This window comes from Pelophylax lessonae (genome assembly GCF_965119305.1).
Source record: "Pelophylax lessonae genome assembly, chromosome: 6".
In the NCBI taxonomy this organism is placed as follows: Eukaryota; Metazoa; Chordata; class Amphibia; order Anura; family Ranidae; genus Pelophylax; species Pelophylax lessonae.
The window spans coordinates 279,601,563-279,621,114 of record NC_138773.1 but is presented as its reverse complement, the minus strand read 5'-3'; the positions used below and the strand labels follow the sequence as shown (position 1 = coordinate 279,621,114).

General features: G+C 38.0%; 1 protein-coding gene across 1 annotated transcript in view; it reads right to left on the bottom strand.

The window, feature by feature from the left end:
* The window catches only part of NEB (nebulin), a 284,716-nt gene that overhangs the window by 75,486 nt on the left and 189,678 nt on the right, over positions 1-19,552 (bottom strand). Inside the window, exons 94-111 of the mRNA XM_082261121.1 lie at positions 19,138-19,335; positions 18,901-19,005; positions 17,639-17,743; positions 17,336-17,443; positions 16,267-16,374; positions 16,032-16,139; positions 13,496-13,600; positions 13,294-13,398; positions 13,025-13,123; positions 12,762-12,872; positions 11,317-11,421; positions 10,653-10,757; positions 9,182-9,286; positions 7,769-7,873; positions 7,568-7,672; positions 5,662-5,766; positions 2,217-2,321; positions 370-474 (exon numbers count right to left, since the gene is read on the bottom strand). Coding sequence (XP_082117247.1) covers positions 370-474; positions 2,217-2,321; positions 5,662-5,766; positions 7,568-7,672; positions 7,769-7,873; positions 9,182-9,286; positions 10,653-10,757; positions 11,317-11,421; positions 12,762-12,872; positions 13,025-13,123; positions 13,294-13,398; positions 13,496-13,600; positions 16,032-16,139; positions 16,267-16,374; positions 17,336-17,443; positions 17,639-17,743; positions 18,901-19,005; positions 19,138-19,335 — 1,992 coding nt within the window. The remainder of the gene's footprint in view (positions 1-369; positions 475-2,216; positions 2,322-5,661; positions 5,767-7,567; positions 7,673-7,768; positions 7,874-9,181; positions 9,287-10,652; positions 10,758-11,316; positions 11,422-12,761; positions 12,873-13,024; positions 13,124-13,293; positions 13,399-13,495; positions 13,601-16,031; positions 16,140-16,266; positions 16,375-17,335; positions 17,444-17,638; positions 17,744-18,900; positions 19,006-19,137; positions 19,336-19,552) is intronic.

The window sequence follows — 19,552 nt, the reverse complement described above, 5'->3', positions numbered from 1 at the left end:
AAACGAGACATCATAGCAGGGGCAAATATGTACAGCTCAAGAGCTTAAAAACTTTGAAAGATTTTAGAACAATTTATGTGGTCACTTGTGGTAAATTAAAATGATTACAAAAAAGTATATTGTATCTCTCCTCATATTCTGTTTTCATCTGAATCCCATTACCTAGAATCATAAAAACTTTTTTTGCCATGAAAATTCCAAGTACAGAAAGTATTTTTTTTTTATAGGCGCACTCAAACATGGAGGATCAGTTGAGTGGCAAGAACACTGGAACCAAGAGAAAGACGTATCTTCCTGATGACACCCCACATAGACGAAGAACAGACAGGCCACCAGCCTGCATTAACTGGCAATGGGCAACCTTGTTACCTGGCTGATCTGTTCACTGGCAGTTTTAGCCAGAAGGTGTCGGGGGTCATCCACAACAACACTGTAGTGTGTTTTCTCCTTCTCATGGGCAGCTTTGTATAATTTCTGCTCAAAACAGTACAGGGAGGTTATAGCTTAATAAAACACAATGTAATTTGTAAACAAAGTCAAAAGTTGGCTTTGGATAAATTAAATCATGGAGATAAAAATGGTATACGTAGGTCAGAATGGCAATAGAGAAAAATAAAAATGTTGGTAAGCAATTGACATATTATAGGAAAGGTACAATAATACAAGTATTCTTAAATCTGGAAAAAAAAGCAGAGGAGTTAAACACAATTATACAATAACAAATGAATAATACTTACTAACTATACAAAAATAAAACAGATAAGACTAATGCCCTAAAAAGTGCACTTCTTTTTTTTTATTGTAACAAGTGCCGCCAGCTTAAGCAAACACTATATATAACTGGTCTAGCCATAAAAACAATTCATAAATCTTCCTGGTCATATTTCATATAATAATAATTAAACGTTGCACAATTAGGTAAGGATTAAAGCTATTTACAGTACTGTCACCAAGTCTGATTAGATTCTTTCTACAATATCTTACCATAATCTGTACTCTGTGTTTTTAAACACTGCTCTGAAAAAAAAATTGTCCACCATTCAAAATGTGCCTATTAGTAGATACATTGTATGGCTTATTTAGAAACCAAAACTAAAGAGGAGAGGTATGCAGTAGCCAGTTGCAACTAACTGGAACTCTAAAGGTATTGATTTTCATAGCCATAAGTTATATGTTGTTCGATACAGAAAAAATGTCCGTGGGAATATCCATTATGATGCATATTGTTGTATGATATTAATATTATTATATTGTAATTTTCATCAACATTTTTTGTGATGAATCATTGGATTTCTCTCTCTGTTAATGAAATGCTCTTGTGCATTTGGGAGACGTTTTAAAGTCTTTAGGCAATAATGTTGTAATAATAAGGTGATAGTTTGTATTTTTTTCAAATTTCTCTTAAACTAAAAGTTGTTTAGTTGTTTTGGGCGTACAGAAATTTTCTGCTTAGTGAATTGGCCGTAGTATTTATATAGATTTCATGTAAGGAATAATTTTGATTTGCAGTCTTAAAATAGCTAGTAAGCTACACCATGTCAGCTGTACAATAGTGTGGAGGCAGTTGTGCCTAGGGATTGGCAGGGCATGAAAATCCACAGGTTACCTAAGCCTGGGTTCACACCACTACCATTGTGCTGCGTCAGGCAGCACTGCCCAACACATACACAATGCAAAGACAAAGCAAACAGCCTTGCTTTCGATAGTTGTAATACACACCAATGCACTGCATTAGTGTGAACTGCAATGAAATGATGAAGGCATTATTTTATCGAAGCACGTGGCATGGCACCACATATCAGCACAGTGTGTAGCAACCCGCTGCAATGCAGAGAATTTAACAAAGTGTTATTTTTGATACTTCAAAAAAGGTACAAAAAAATTAAAAAGTAAACAATGTTAAAAGAGTTGTACATCATACTACCCCTCACTGCTCTTACACAGCATATAGCAGTGGACACATGAAATGCTGTGCTGGTGTGAAACCAGTTTAAGTTGGAATGAAACACAGTTTAAAGCTGTATGATAATAAATATTCCTTCCTTTTCTTAGTTTCCATAAGACATCTTCTTTATAATTTTTTTATACTGAATGCCAGCTAACTCTACATAATTCTGATCCAGTAGCACTGGGCCTTTTATGATTAACCTAAATCTGGATTAAACTAGATCCTCAGATATCATCATTCATCACCCTTAAGGCAGTGGTCACCTCACCTCATTTGCCAGTTCAGTAGCATACTTGAAGTGATTGAGCAGAGGAGTATCTGATGTGTACTTGAATTTGGACTTTGTCTTTTCAAAGGACTCGCGGTACTTGTACTGTAGAAGAAGAGAGAAGAATTGATCAAAATGTATTCTTTATCCTCAGATAGGCTTATCTAATAAGGAAAAGGACACTAACCAAAAGAGAGTAGCCATATTTATATTTCACTCACACAGCTACAATAAGCTGTACTTTGCTTGGTTACTATGGGTCACTTTGTGCATTGCTTTTTTGATCACCTTATTACATAAACCCAAATCCATGTACTGAATTACTATCATGGAAAAATCATACCACTATATGTATAATTCAGAAAGCTGAAAACATGGATTTGCGAAAATAGGTTCATAAGAGTAAGCAGGGAAAAGTGTAATGATCATGTGAAATTGGTATGGTATGTACAGTATATATATATATATATATATATATATATATATATATATATATATATATATATATATATATGTGTGTGTGTATATATATATATATATATATATATATACAGTATCTCACAAAAGTGAGTACACTCCTCAAATTTTTGTAAATATTGTATTATATCTTTTCATGTGACAACACTAAAGAGATGACACTTTGCTACAATGTAAAGTAGTGAGTGTATGACTTGTATAACAGTGCAAATTTGTTGTCCCCTAAAAATACCTCAGCACACAGCCATTAATGTCGAAACTGCTGGCAACAAAAATGAGTACACCCCTAAGTGGAAATGTCCAAATTAGACCCAAAGTGTCAATATCTTGTGTGGCCACCATTATTTTCCAGCACTGCCTTAACCCTCTTGGGCATGGAGTTCACAGGTTGCCACTGGAGTCCTCTTCTACTCCTCCATGATGACATCACAGAGCTGGTGGATGTTAGAGATCTTGCGCTCCTCCACCTTCCATTTGAGGATGCCCCACAGATGCTCAATAGGGTTTAGGTCTGGAGACATGCTTGGCCAGTCCATCACCTTTACCCTCAGCTTCTTTAGCAAGGTAGTGGTCATCTTGGAGGTTTGTTTGGGGTCGTTATCATGTTGGAATACTGCCCTGTGGCCCAGTCTCCCAAGGGAGGGGATCATGCTCTGCTTCAGTATGTCACAGTACATGTTGGCATTATTTATTCCCTCAATAACTGTAGCTCCCCAGTGCTGGCAGCACTCATGCAGCCCCAAACCATGAAACTTCCACCACCATGCTTGACTGTAGGGAAGACACACTTGTCTTTGTACTCCTTACCTGTTTGCCGCCAAACACGCTTGACACCATCTGAACCAAATACATTTACCTTGATCTCATCAGACCACAGGACATGGTTCCGGTAATCCATGTCCTTAGACTTCTTGTCTTTGGTCAACAGTTTGCGGGCTCTCTTGTACATCATCTTTAGAAGAGGCTTCCTTCTGGGATGACAGCTATGCAGACCAATTTGATGCAGTGTGTGGCGTATGGTCTGAGCACTGACAGGCTGACCCCTTCAACCTCTGCAGCAATGCTGGTAGCACTCCCAAAGACAACCCCTGGATATGATGCTGAGCAGGTGCACTTAACTTCTTTGGTTGACCATGGTAAGATCTTTTTGGAGTGGAACCTGTCCCGTTAAACCGCTGTATGGTCTTTGCCACCGTGCTGCAGCTCAGTTTCAGGGTCTTGGCAATCTTCTTATAGCCTAGGCCATCTTTATGTAGAGCAACAATTCTTATTTTAGATCCTCTGAGAGTTCTTTGGCATGAGGTGCCATGTAGAACTTCCAGTGACCAGTATGAGAAAGTGAGAGCGATAACATCAAATTTACCACACCTGCTCCCCATTCACACCTGAGACCTTGTAACACTAAGGAGTCACATAACACCGAGGAGGGAAAATGGCTAATTGGACCCAATTTGGACATTTTCACTTAGGGGTGTACTCACTTTTGTCGCCATCGGTTTAGACAATAATGGCTGTGTGTCGAGTTATTTTGAGGGGGCAGCAAATTTACACTGTTATACAAGCTGTACACTCACTACTTTACATTGTAGCAAAGTGTATTTTCTTCAGTGTTGTCACATGAAAATTATAATAAAATACTTACAAAAATGTGAGGGGTGAACTCCCTTTTGTTCTGATACTGTATATATATATATATATATATATATATATATATATATATATATATATATATATTTTTTTTTTTTTTGTTCTCTCTTACAATGATCAGTGGACATTGATTAAGATGACATGTCGAATTTCCTAAAACAAATAGTAAATGCAGCTGGAAAGCAGCTTCCCTTGCACCCCCACTAGGAAATATCAAACCTTTACATTGTTTTCCTAAGCTCCTAGATAGAGCAATGCTGGCAATTTAAAACTACTGTGGGCAGAATTGGTGTGGCTGTTCACTGTTGGAGTTATCAATGGTGCCAACAACCAAGCAGCCACAGCAGTAGTAAGTATGACAATACTTCAGGGATTTCACTGTTGAAATAAAAGCATTGTCACTGTGCTAAAAGAAAATAGTTTATCCAATAATTACACTGGTACAATCAATAGGCTTTTACAAAATATCCCAGTGGGTACTAAAAAGAGAAGTGCAAGAATGAAAAAATAAAAAACATACATACTCACCTAAATGGCTGCAGTATTGATCTGATGCTGCATCTATCCCCCTCCAGCTCTACACCTATACCTGAGTGATGACCGCTGATTGTTCAGTTCTCGGTCTTCACTGAGCAGAGAAAAGTGACTGTCATACTGGAGCGCTGGGCTGAAAGGCTGATCCTACTACCAGTAGCATCTGGATGGATTCCAAAAATCAATATATACTGTACTTGCACGCTGATATTATACTATTAATTGTTGTGGATCACTTGCACCGAAACACTTTCTCATACTAAGTGTTTACAATATACCAAACAAGTCAATCAGTGGTGCCACACTCCCCTAAATTTAATGAGGTCATGGCTATCATTTGTTTGTGATTTTTTTATTGTTTATTGAGTATCACATTTTAAAATGTTGCCATTTATCTTTATGTTATATAAGATACACAGTATTTAAAGTGAAAGCACCAATATTTACAAGGGACCGTGGCACCACTGATTGACTTATCTGGATTGATTCCACCATTATTGTCGGGAACACCTACAGAGCCTGGACCAGCAATGTGACATTAGCCAACAGCAGGATTTAGCCCGCTGTCGGCTGAATCTGGGTTACAGGAATGCAGAACTAAGTGCACTCCAGTGACCCACAAGAGAACTGCAGCCAAAAGAGCTTTAGCCATGCTTCTCCTTTGAAAAAAAAAACAGTCTTACTGGTGTGGACAGCCAACATCACATATGTAATTTTATAGATTTTGGTCATATTCCTACTTTTTGGAAAACCCCACTGAAAAAGGTGCGTGTGTGTTTGTACTTACTCCACTGTAGAGTTGTTTGTTTTGTCCAGCCAGAGTCAAGTCAGGTGTGTCCCAGGCGTAGCAGCCAATGCCCTTCAGCCATGTCAAGTCCTCTTTGTATTTGAACTGCAGACAAAAATAAGAAGTTATTACCCCAGCTTCAAAAGTTTCTAATTTCTTTAACCCAAACATGTGCAAGGGAATATTGAAAATAATTTTTACTGACACATAATTTTTGGAGTGAACCCAGATTCCCTTGTTTACCAAGTAAAAAACATTTACTAAGCAAAGTGAACACTATCCCTTTCTATAGTTAATCAACCCCAGTAATCAACTATATGAAATCCTGTATCCTGCACAAATGATACATTTATCTTTTTATTATCAAGAGGAGCAACAGGAGAGTGAATGAATCTATAGCTGAAGCATCAGATTCATCTGTGTTTCAACAGATATATTGCATTTTTCATTTTTATATAAGATTTTTTTTTTAAAGCAAATGAAATATTTTCTTTTTAACAAGCTCTTTAATTATTTCCCAATCAGTATGCTGGCTCTTAGCTTTGTTTTTCTCATTTGCTTTCTCTCATAATTGCGAAGAGCCTTAAAACTCAAATTAACCTTTTGCATTTATTATTAAAATGCAATATGGCTGAAATTACAGTAATAAATATGCTTTTTTTTTCTATGTGTAGCAGGAAGGGTCAAAAAACCTTGAGTTGGTAGCATTCTGGAGAGTCGTACCAGTGCCCTTACACACAAAGTCCCTACATACTGCTACAATTAATAGCATTTACGATACTTGGGTAGAACTGTTAAGTGCAGCAGTATGCAGGGGAAGGGGGACATGTCAGACTACTTGAATCCTAGACCAGTAAGTTCTGTGTAAGCAAGCGGTCTGGCAGGAGCCCATCTAGTGCTGGATCACTTTCCCAAAATCGAAAAAAGGTCATTTTCTTTGATGCAGATGTGATAATATTGAGAGCAAATTAGCCCTATGCGCACTGGGTGTTTGCCCAGCTCTTCTGAATGCCTTTTCTCCTGGCAGGAGAGCACAAAAAACACACATAAAGCTGCATTTTACAAATGCGTTTAGGCACATCAGGCTTTTGGATATTCATCCACTCCACTGGCCAGAATATTCATTTATTCTGGCCACTAAAATAAATTATTGCCCAAACGCATCCGTCCAAATGTCTTATAAATGCAAGTGATGGGGGGGGGGGGGGTTTGCCTCTAAACGCTCCTGCCTCTAAATGCCTGTGAATGCTTATGTGTGCATGGACACATAGGGGGAGATTTACTAAAACTGGAGCACTCAGAATCTGGGGCATCTATGCACAGTAGCCAATCAGCTTCTAACTTCAGCTTGTTCAATTAAGCTTTAAAAATAAAACCTGGAAGCACTCTCACGTTTTGGCAAATCTCCACCATAGGCTTACACAGAGAGGTGTTTAGAGGCATTTTTGCAGCCCATTTCTGATGCCCAGTGTGAATAAGGCTTTACAAAAAGCCATACAAGACTCAATAGCAACCATTTGGAATTTATCTTTTACTGACCTAAATATGATGAAAAATGGATTTCTTAACATTATACTTTATTACATTTGATCTGCCCTATTAGTAAGCCAGGTCCAGTGTAGGGATATTAAATAACCCCAGAGATGTCCCATCCTCCCAGTTTAGAAATACAGTATACTTAAGACAACTTGCAGTACCATCATTTGGACTTCAGTTTGCTGAACCTTGTAGGAAACAAAGATACATGTTTTTCTATTATTTAATTGAGGTAAGAGAGTGGTGTGGGGTCCTCTGTGTAATTTGCTGAAATTAATCCTAGTTAAGTAGATCATTTCTACTACTTTTATTTATCTTTTTTTAATTTGTCATCATGCAATTAGGGTATCATAAAAAGCCATTGACTTACATCACTAATGGAATCTGTCACTGCGCGGTGACGGAAGTACTCGGGGTGATCGGGAATGGATCTCCAGATACCCAGCTGGCTAATATACTTCTCCTTATATTTAACCTAAAAAAAAAAAAAAAATGATATGTAAATGAAAAGTTTAGAATTACTATGAATGAAATAATACAGAAAAGTGTACATATCCTGTTAGCCACTCACACTGCTGATGTCATCGGTGACTTTGCGGTGGTAGATGACATCCAGGGCATCTTTCACTGTGTGGTATTTACCCCTGGCTTTCTCAAAGGTTTCTTTGTAGCGAAGCTGTAGAAAGTAGGAAAGAAGTGTTATAAATGGCATGAGTTTGGGCTGACACCAGAACCTCCTACCTCATTCATAATTTGTCCTTGTGTTACATAAATGAGTCAGACCTTGTAGAGTTCAGTTAAAGGTTACTGTAAACAATTTGGCTTTGGATTGACCAAAGTGAGCTGAACCTCTAGAGATCTTGGTTCTGACTGCTAAGGAGTCCTGCTTCATTGTTGCAGAGACATTATTAAAAAAAGCTAACAGTAATTGAGATCCCCCATCCTCAATCTTGTGATGGTAGCAGCATGTAGATAGAAATGGGAACTCAGCTGCAGAGATCTTTCTACCAGAGCACAGGAAAATTATACACAGGGCTAGTAGCTGGCTCAATCCAAAACTATTAGATAATCTATTAAATTATTAATTTTGGTGAGATATTACTTTAACAAATAAATTACCTTTAATGGATGCAGCTCTGTGACTGACTCAAAATATTCACTTGTACACAGCTAAGCTTGGTTTCAAGGGTTACATTAAATATTTTTGGTGATATTCAGCACCAACTGTTCCTAAAATATTAAAGGACTTGTAAAGTCTCAAGGTTTTTCACCTTAAGGCATTCTATGCATTAGGGTGACAAACCTTCTTGGTTGCAGCTGCCCCCCAGACCCCCCGTTATTCTTACCTGAACCCGAATGTTCCAGCCGCTGTCTCGGGTCCTCATTGAATAACTCGATAGCAGCAGGAGCCATTGGCTCCCGCTGCTGTCAATCACATCCAGTGACACGGGAGTGGGGGGGGGGGGGGGGGCGAGTCCCGCTGTCTGTGTCAATGGCCGCAGCAGCAGGACTTGTGAGCGCGCCCACACAGGTGCCCCCATGGTAAGCGGCTCTCTGTGGGAGCACCCGATGAAGAGGAGGAGCCAGGAGCACCTATGAGGCACCCCAGAAAAGGAGGATCTTAGGTGCTTTGTGCAAATCTCTTGCACAGAGCAGGTAAGCATAACAAGTTTACATTCACTTTAAATTATTCCATACACATAGCCACAACCAGACACTGTTTAGTCTTACATACCTGCGTTCCATATAACTCCTGAACTAACCCAGGTTAAAACTATTTAAATCTGACTTAGAAGTCTATACAGCCTTGTCTTGCAGTGAGACTCGGTACAGGTTTACATTTGCCTTCATATTCCAGGTTTATAGGGGAAAAATTACACATTGTGATCCGCATAGTGCACATTTTTCAAACTTTGATGCACTATGTTAAACAGGCTCAGACAACACAGTCAGCAAGTCCCCATAACCAGTGCAGAATACTTACATCGCTAGCATTGAAGTAGGCTTTCTTGGCTCTCAGAATAATTGGAGTGTCAGCCACAGCAGTATATTTGTGCTTCAGTTTCTCGTATTGAGATTTGTATTTTTTCTAAAAAATAAAATGCAAAAATATATCTCATTAATTATACAAAATGGAAGGAAATACATGATAAATGTAGGTATATTTTATATTTAATTTACAGCTAATGAATGAACTGCATAGGGATGGAATGAGTCACTGCTTTATCCCTGTATTTCATTGCATAGTCATAAAATCACTTAGTCAGCTCTTCACACTTCTAAAGGTATGTAACAAAAACTATGAATGATTGAAGAATTTGATCAAATCTGCCTCCATAAATGCAAGATTTAATTGGACTAGGCAGGACTGTGTCAAAGAAAGGAAGAACCCCACAAAACAAATTAAAAAATCAAAACCCTAATACATAAAACCATCTAAAGCCAGAATGCCCCAATAACACTATTGGCTCGGTTCACACCTATGCGTTTTTGGTGCTTTTTGCAGAAACGCACTACAGTTCATTTAACACGGTTTCCTATGGGACACGTTCACATCTATGCTTTTTTCAGCCACAGTGTTTTTTGAAAGGGTCAGGGACTTTTTTAAATGCAAAACCGTGCTTTTTTTTGCTCTTTTTGTTCAAAACATTTCAATGAAGAAGCTGCAGAAAAGCATGTAGTGCATCTTTGCCTAGTTTTTACCACGATTTGCGTTTTTTAATCGGCCCAACAACAAATTTGTCCAAATAAGCACTGAAAATGCAAAACGCAAATCACGACAAAATCACAGTAAAATTGTGAGTGCAAAAACGCATAGCGAAAAGCACTGCAGAAACGACCAAAACCAAACTGCATATGTGTGAACCGAGCCTAAAGAAATAATTCACAATATGAATAGGCCATATGATGAAAATTTGTTAAACAATGTAGTAGAGACCCTAGCCTATATTTTTTGAAATATTACACAAAATTGCACTACACAATATGTAACAGCATCCCCGAATCTGATAAATGCATGGTATACGTGCATATAAAAAATAGTTGAAGTGATTAATATGGCTGAAAAAGAGGAAGGGCTGTTAGAATATAGGAGGTAGCATGGTGGAAATAGACCACTCTGTTGCAAGTACCCCAGTTCATGATATGACTATATATAGTTCAAACCGACGAAGCTCTGGGTTCAGATCCGACCAAGGATACTGTCTGCATGGAGTATATATGCTGTCCCCAGGCATTTATGAGCAGCCTCTAGGTATTCTCATTTTATCTCACAATATACTAGTAGATTATTTGCATTCCTCAAAAAGTGTCCTTGGTGTGGTAGGTGCATTACACAGTGAGCCCCTTTGGAGGGTAGGGATTGAGTAGTTTTATATATTGCATTATATAAATAAAAATATAGGTGAATAGTTTATACGCAACCCCCAAATTCATTACAGATATGAAAATCTTACCTCGCTGACCAGGTCCTTGACGTGTTTAGCAAGTGTAATGGCCTGTGTTTGTCCATCAGCGTGGTGATGGGGTCTCTCCTTAGTTGCAACCTCTGTGTATATGTACTAGAATAATAATAAAAAAAAAGACAAGAAATGTTTATAATAAGCAAAACCTCAAATTTCCCTCCTCCCCACTAAAACACAATTCACATTTACCCCACCCTTTTTACAGATTGTAACTCATAGCATGTTTAGAAGAGCATGCAGATACATTTAAAGATTTTTACATGTCGTCCCAACCACCCAAGGACGGAACATGGGCATTGTTTGGATGTAGAGACAGGTAAAGAATTAAATTATATATAGAAATATATATATATATATATATATATATATATATATATATATATATATATATAACTGTACAAAAGTTTTAGGCAGGTGTTAATTAAGATTGCTTTCAGAAATAGAAGTGTTAATATTTTATTTTATCAATTAAGAAAATTAGTAAAAAAAAGTAAACGAACAGAAGAGAAATCCAAATCACAGGGGGCAGTATATCCTAGCTCAGCTACACGCTAGGTAAAGTAATTTTAACACCCCACCATATTTTCTTGATTCATTGCTAATCATTATTTTTATTAGTCATTGTAATAATGTTTGACCAGTTGAAGGATCTTACCTTGCTCTGGAGTTCTTGTCCTTTCTTGGCTCTAACAAAGTCAGGAGTATCTAGTATAGGGGTGTATACTGTCTTCTGCTTGTTGCCAGCAGCTCTGTATACATTCTATAAACATAGAAGACATCTCATTTTATTCATAAGTCACAAAATAGTACACACAGAAAATAACCTTAGGATTAAAGTGAACCTAATCAAATATACTGAATCAAATAAACTCTTGTGCATGCATGCTAAGTAATATGTAACTGTAACACTTCTAGGTATTTATTACCTCTCACACAGATAACAGTACTCTCCTTAACAATGCTTCATCTGTTTTTTTTTCTCCAGAAGGGTGGCACTATCTATGTTCAGGCATCATCCAGGGTCAGCATCAACTTCCTGGGTTAGGATGCTGGCTCAAAAATCTAAATCATGTAAATATTGGTGCCTACCTATCTCATGCTGTGACTTGCTACTTAGTTACATTATTGCAGTCTGACCACTGGGCAACACTGAGGCTATGGAAAGGCTTCCTCCTGCCTGCAGCAAACTGATGACATCATCTCAGCCTAGGAAAAGTCACCTGTCCAGAGTTCAAGAATTACTTTTTAAAGCCCAACTCTGGGCAAAAAAATGTTTTCCCATGCAGTTAGGCTGTGTCTGCACTGCATGGGTCAACTGCTAGTTTTGTCGAGGGGTGAGCAGAAAGCCTATACTCACCCAATCCTTTGGAAAACAGTGCTCCCCCATGACCCAGCAGTGGACTGTTCCTGGTCTATGGAGCTTGCTCTGGGCGTGATGATGTCAGGAACAGTCCACTATTGAAGACCACTGGAGGCATGAAATATGTTGAATGAGGAGGCAATATGTCACCTCCTCACTTCCTACTTTACACCCTAAAACAGGCCTTTTAGCTAAAGTATAAGTGGTTGCCTAATAAATTTCTATTTGACACCAAACACACTCAGACGCTAGGTTACAGAATGTGAGGTCAGGCAGACCTGCAGTGATCTCTGACCTTTGAAACTGCTCATCGGTAGATGTTCCTATTGTCCTATCCTAGAGGGTAAACGCTCTCTCTTATCCCTGAGAGGCACTGTGGCTGTCTCAAGTAAGAGTTGGTCTTAATTACCTCCAGTTAACTCATCTACAAACTGAAGGCAATTCTCTTTGCATTTAGTGCAGCCATAGCACCATTGTGTAAAATTGACACTATAAGGAACTACCTAAATTTGCCGCATCGGTAAAGCTTCCTAAAAGGGCAGCAGGCATATTTTAATTCAGCGCAGGCCATTTTAAAGGGCCAATAATGACAGAAAAGTGGCGCTAATCCTTTATTAAATTCTCCTGACTGTGTTGTAGCGCAAAATGCTTATCCTTTGCTATACATGTCTTGAGCATGTACTATATTGATTTGTAACTTGTAACTCTAGATATGTTGTAATTCTAGATATGTTGCTTACCTCGCTCAGATGTGTTTTTAGTTCCTGAACAGTCCTGTATTCTGGGGTGTCCAGTACCACACTGTATTTGTCCCACATCTTCTTGGCAGGTGTGGTGTACAGATAGTGAGACTGAAAAACAAGAGCACAAACAGTTTAAGCCAATGATGACCTATGTAGACAGGAATGTATTTACTACTACTGATAAAATGCAGCATTCTATAGCATATATATATATATATATATATATATATATATATATATTCACTATAGCATTTTCTTACCCAGAGTTTACGCAGGTCACGAGCCCGCACCATATCTGGGGTGTCATATAAGAAACATCCAAGACCTTTCAGCCACTGCAAGTCTTCCTTGTACTTATTCTAGGGAGAACAATTAGAAAAAAAAAAGGTTAGCTTTTTTTATGTTGCCATAATATCACTTTGTTAGGTGTTCTGTTAAATAGAGATAACAAGAAATAAACAAAACGAAACAACAACCAAAATATGTAGTATAAATAAAATACTATCCAACTAAAAAAAAAATCACTTACATCGCTGGTTATTTCTCCAACATAGCGGCAATGAATAGTCTGTGGGGTGTATGGCAATGAGGTCATGTGACCTTGCAGTTTGAAATAGTCAGATTTGTACACCAGCTGCAAGACAAAGGAAAGGTATGAGAAAGTGAACTGTGTATTATCATAAAGGATGATCTGTTGTCCTTTATCAGCAAAGAAGGTCATCATAACCTACATCACTAATGGCATCCTGTGTAGCTTTGACTTGGCGGATCTCTGGCGTATCTGGAGTTGTATGTATTTTATCCTTCTGCTTGTGATACAACTGACGATAAAGCCTCTGAAATATAAGAAAACAAATAATTTATTACAAGCATAGATAAAACATAATCTGCCAAAGGGGAAGGGGCTAATCAATATGTCATTAACCAGCCACTTCCTTTTCTAAATGCACAAAGTGAACACACTCACAATCTGTGTTTACTATGCTTCAGTTTGTGAATGAACAGGAAGCCGCTCAGCACAGAGCACTTCCCATTCATTCACTGTCCGGTGCAGCTAAGGCTGCAGAGAAAGGCATGTGTGCTTGAGCTTTGGGGTGCACACCCTAATGCAATAGGCTGTACACACCTATGCAGCTAAACAATCTGGTGCCTCGGGAGGTCAACAGCTTAAATGTCACCCAAGCAAGGTAAGTCTTTAAAAGCATTTTTTTTTCAGCCTAATTCCTTTTCCTAGGTCACTTACCTACCAAAAGACAGCAACTGGCAACCAATCATGCTATGTCTGTTACCTTCTTTCATGTAAGGGTTTCAGTTTAACTTACTTAGGGCAACGTTATTATTACAAATATTCACTGGTGGAAATTAGAAAGACAACACATTCAAGGGGCGATACTGAAGACTTAATATCTTCCCCAAAATTATGATCTAGGAGTGTCAAGAGAGCTACCAATCAGCTGACCTCACTCTCAGAGGAGGTGAACTATTTAGCTTTAGGGCACACTATAGAAAGGCAGTCCGGATGTGTTCCAGATGCTTTTTTTCCCCCTCTTTTTTCTTCACCTTAACCACTTGCCAACCGCTCACGTTGAGGGTACTGCGGCAAAGTGGCTCGTTATCGTCCAGCGAAAGTAGACCTACGTCGCTGGATCCCGCCCCCTTTTAGCGGCGCACGCGCGCCGCCGGAGGCTCGCTCCCGCTGTATTTAGACACAGCGGGAGTCGGGCCAGGGGAGGAGAGACGGTGATCACCGCCGCTCTTCCTCGATCGTCGGGGATCGAGTAAGGAAATCCGCCCACTTGTGTAAACAAAGCAGGTGGATCTCCTATGTGACAGACAGTGACAGATTACAGGATTCAGCATAGCTGAACCTGCGATCTGTGTCTGTGTCACACAATCTCCTCCCCCCCACACACGTCAGTAAGCATGAGGCATACATTTAACCCCTTGATCACCAATAAAGTTAACCCCTTCTCTGCCATTGTCATTATTACAGTAACAGTGCATATTTATAGCACTGATTACTGTAGTAATGTCACTGGTACCCCCAAAAGTGTAAAAAATTTCAGTTAGGGGTCCAAACTGTCCGCCGCAATGTCGCAGTCCCAAAAAAAAATCGCAGATCGCCGCCATTACTAGTAAAAAAATAAACAATAAAAATGACAAATCTTTTCCGTAGTTAGTAAACGCGATAACTTTTGAGCAAATCAATCAAAATACGCTTATTGTGATTTTTTTTACCAAAAATATGTAGCAGAAACAAATTGGCCTAAAATGTTAAAAAATTTTGATTTTTACATTTTTTTTTTGGAAATTTTATATATCAGAATGTAAAAAATATTGTTTTTTTTTTCAAAATTGTCGCTCTTTTTTTCAAAAATTAAAAATCGCACAGGTGATAAAATACCACTAAAAGAAAGCTCTGTTTGTGGGAGAGAAAGGATGTAAATTTTGTTTGGGTACGGCGTTGCATGACCGCGCAATTGTCAGTTAAAGTCGCGCAGTGCCAAGTTGCAAAAAGTGGCCTGGACGTAAAGCAGGAAAATCCTCCATTGGTAAAGTGGTTAAATAAGGACATGTGTGTTCCAGTGCGTTTTTAGCACATTTAAGTGCGTTCCAGGGCATTTTTCATGCATTTTGCCTCGTTCCAGTACAGTTCAGTGCAGAAAAAAATGCAGCATGTTTGACTTTTTTTCTGGAACTGGAACGCACTGGAACTGACCGCACTAGTGTGAACTATGCCATTGAAAACCATATAACCTACTCTCCATGCGTTTTTGATGCAGAAAAAAAAACGCACTGGACTGCATGTGGTGTGAACTGGCCCTTAGAAAGCAGAGTGTCTAACACTAGCCTTTACAAAGAAAGTGGGAGAGAGAATTTCAACTTTAAATATTTGAAACCTTTGTTGAAAATAACATAAATCCCTGTCCAGGTTGGTCTGTACTTCAACATCAGCACAACCACCCAAGTGCCGATTTGGCTTGCTCACAAAGTGCAGAGTGTTTGAAAAAACCCTTACCATATGCAGTGTGAGACATATAAGAAATTACTATGTTTATGCCTCTTTTCTAAAAAAATAATAGTTTTAGCAACCCTCAAGATTTACATTACACGGCTTGTCGAACAACACTGTTTTAAAGTTTAACATATTTATACAGGACTGTTTAATAAAAGTACATGAGTATGCTGCTGTTAGAGAACAATAGACCATTACACAAAAAGTAGGCTCTATAGGTATGACTGGAGAGTGAATTAATGCTTCCTTACCTCATTAAGGATTTTGTTGACTTTCTTGATGTTGGTAAAGCTAACATTATCTGGAGGCAGGGTGTAGGATTTAGCCTTCACATGTTCATAGAGTTCTTTGTATTTCAGCTATTTTGGAAAGAAAAACAAAGGCAGATGTCAGAACACTATTTTTAGCAAAATGGAACAGGAGCATGCAGTTCCTTGTAGTTTATTGGACAATAAAGTACTATTGTAAATGGTAGAATCTACTCACATCGCTGCCAATGAGCTGAGCTTGCTTGGCTTGTACAATGGATGGGATATCCTTTGAAAGACTATAACCTGTGGGAAGAGATTTGACGCTGGCCTCCCGGTACAGAGACTTGGGAAGAAGAAAATAAAGGTTAGTCAGGAAATGACAATCAGGATATCATCTCAATATGTCTATTTTTCATCTCAATATGTCTATTTACTTTGTTAAATATCTTAGGCCCATCTAGCTATATTATATGGATTAGGCCCATCTAGCTATATTATATGGATTTGACTTGTATCTATCTTTTGCCCATTAATGGTACATTGACGTTTAGTGCCAGTGTATACATTTTTTTGGCATAAAACATCTACAACATGTGGTGTGCACTCATCATTGCCAACAAACTCGTCGAACTTAAAAATTACAGTACTTTTTTAAGGCTCAAGAATATCTTAGTCCTTTAGCAATCATTTGCCTCGATGTAAAATGTTCTGAACAGAGTAGATAAGAGTTGGCAACTTTGTCAGCTTTTATTTGCTGTCTGTATTATCACTGAGAAGATTCAACCTTCTGTTTGTTCTAGTAAGCTATGTCACTGTTACTGTAAGTGAGGGAACATTTTTCAGCGGGGAGACTTGTGGCAGTGTCAACCATCTAAAAGAGGCTTTCACCCACGTTGAAGAGATTTCCTTTCACTTCCTGCTGTGTCAATCATCTAAAAGAGGATTTAATTCACTTTGAAGAGATTTCCTCGCACTTGCTGTTGTGTCTACAGAAAAAGAAGTGGGGATAACTCCCCAATGTGACAGATGGCAATAAAAATCAGAGAGGGGTTTTAACCATACTCTACTCTATCCAAAACTAAAACTGGATTTAGATCTAATATAACTAATCTTGAAACTAACTACACTGCTGAACCTAATCATAATACTGTGTATTTATACAGTAATATGTAGATCTCTACATATATATATATATATATATATATATATATATGATTTTATTACTTTATATTTTTTGAATGTGAAATAGTTGGCACATCTTAACATCTCTCTAATGTGCATGAACAGAAAAGGGACACACTTACATCGCTGCGTATCTTGTTGGCGTTGCTGGCTCTGTCCAGTTCAACTGTGTTGGTGGTTGAAGTAACTTTTCCTCTAACATTCTGCTCATAGTCAGAGTGATATACAACCTAAGTAAATGAGACATATAAATTATGACTTTTGAATTTTGATTCTCTGAACAATGATGGAGATATATAGAACAGTAAAGTGCAAGCATTCGATTGCATCTTCTTTATGTCCTTTTCATCAATAAAGCTTCAGGCATTCAACTTTATCAATGAATAATTATATGATGCTTTGTGCTTTACATGAACAATACTCACATCGCTGCTTTGTTTGCCACTGGTAACAGCCTGGACGTAGACTGGAGTATCCATCACTGAGGAGAACTTCTTCTTCAACTCTTCAGCTTTAGATTTGTATTTGTACTGTTAGAGATAAATGACATTTGCGTTATTCATTTTGGAAACGTGTCATTCTGCTAGTGTGCTTAGATCAGCGTTCTGGGGTCCTATGTGTTTCTGTGCCATCATTCTGAGACCCCAAGTGAAGTATTTATAACATGTCAAATGATCTGTGCTCCAATTTTTGTGATTCTTTTGTTTGTTTCTCTTATATATATATATATTTTTTTTTGTCAGAGTTTAAATTAATCTCCCTCTCTACTAGTGCCACTGTACTGGGACCTACCAAATATTGTGATGCCCTCGAATCATACTCTTATTGTGCTGTTGTTGTAGATCTTAAAGAGTTGATTTCATAAAGCAAGAAATTTTACTTTAGCATAGTGAAGATGGTGAAAATTCACTTTCCAAAGTATGAGAGAAGAAGCACTCTAAGGAATTGCACAAGAAATTATCACCTGTATTGGAACGTTTATATTTTATTATATATGGACTTTTTTGCAATCTTATAGTCATGTAAATTTTACATGATATGTCACTTTTATATTCATATCCATATTTGTGTTCAACACTCATTCACATATATTTAGGATTCATTTTTTCTCCTATATGGTATTGCATGAAGCAATTTATTTATTTATATTTATTAATATTAGTGCACTTATTCACAACATGTGTATGTTTACCTGAGAAGGATAGAGCACCAGCACTTTATATATATTTTCTCCATCATCCAGCTAAGTTTACATTTTGCACAATCACCTATATCCATAGGTAATTTATTCCCATTTTGCACAGATACTAAGCAATTTCTGGTGATTTTTATAACAGTATTTATTGAGGTTGCATTTTTTAATTTATGATCGATTGCATCTATGTGTTAGCGCCTCATCATTCCATTCACTTTCCAAAGTATATCCAATTGAGTACAAGGAAAATTAAAAAACAATATTTTTGCTTGCACATGTTCGGATGATGGGATTCAGCAGAGCATTGCCTCATTGACTAAGCTCTGAGAAAAATTCCTTGCAAAGTGAAAACACCTTTACAAAGTGAACAGTCTATTTACCATTTTGGTTTGCTAACAGTGATACCCTAGCAGTCGGACATTTTTTGAAGTTCTATACTACAGATTTGTTCCTACAATGTAGTGCAGAAGTATTCCAAGCTATTGCACTTACATCACTGCGGAGGTCATATGCATGCTTGGCATGCAGGATCTCAGGTGTGTCCCAAACGAAGCAACCCACTCCTTTCAGCCAGTTCAGATCATCCTTGTACACAATCTAGAAAATGGAAAAAAAAAATTCTTAGTATTGTGACCAGTACTCACAACCATAATATTAGGTTTACTTTAAATATATACAAAAAAACTGTCAAAGCTGTCTGAATCTATAAAACATAGTCTTGCTACTCACATCGCTCAGCTGGTCATTGACTTTGCGGGCATGGACGTAGAGTTGAAGGTCAGGCAGGCAGATCCATTCATGAAGATATTTCCTGTATTCGATTTCACTGACTTTGTGTTGTGTCTCCCGGGCAGCAACGATCTCCAACATGTCAGGAGCAATGTGGATCTTAGCCTTGTTCTTTTCATAGGTCTCTCTGTATAAACGCTGTCAAAACACATTTAAGAATGGATGAAAAAGCTATTTTCATGTACTTAGGAGTTGTACCACACCTTGAGCGCATGCTAAAAGGGACAGATCCAAATAAACTGAAAAAAGGGACTTGCACCTAGTAATGTGTGGGGGATTTACCCTCTCTTCTGGATTTTCTATTGTTTTACATTGCAGGGTGAGTTAAATTTGGTAACAGAGTAGAGTACCAGGA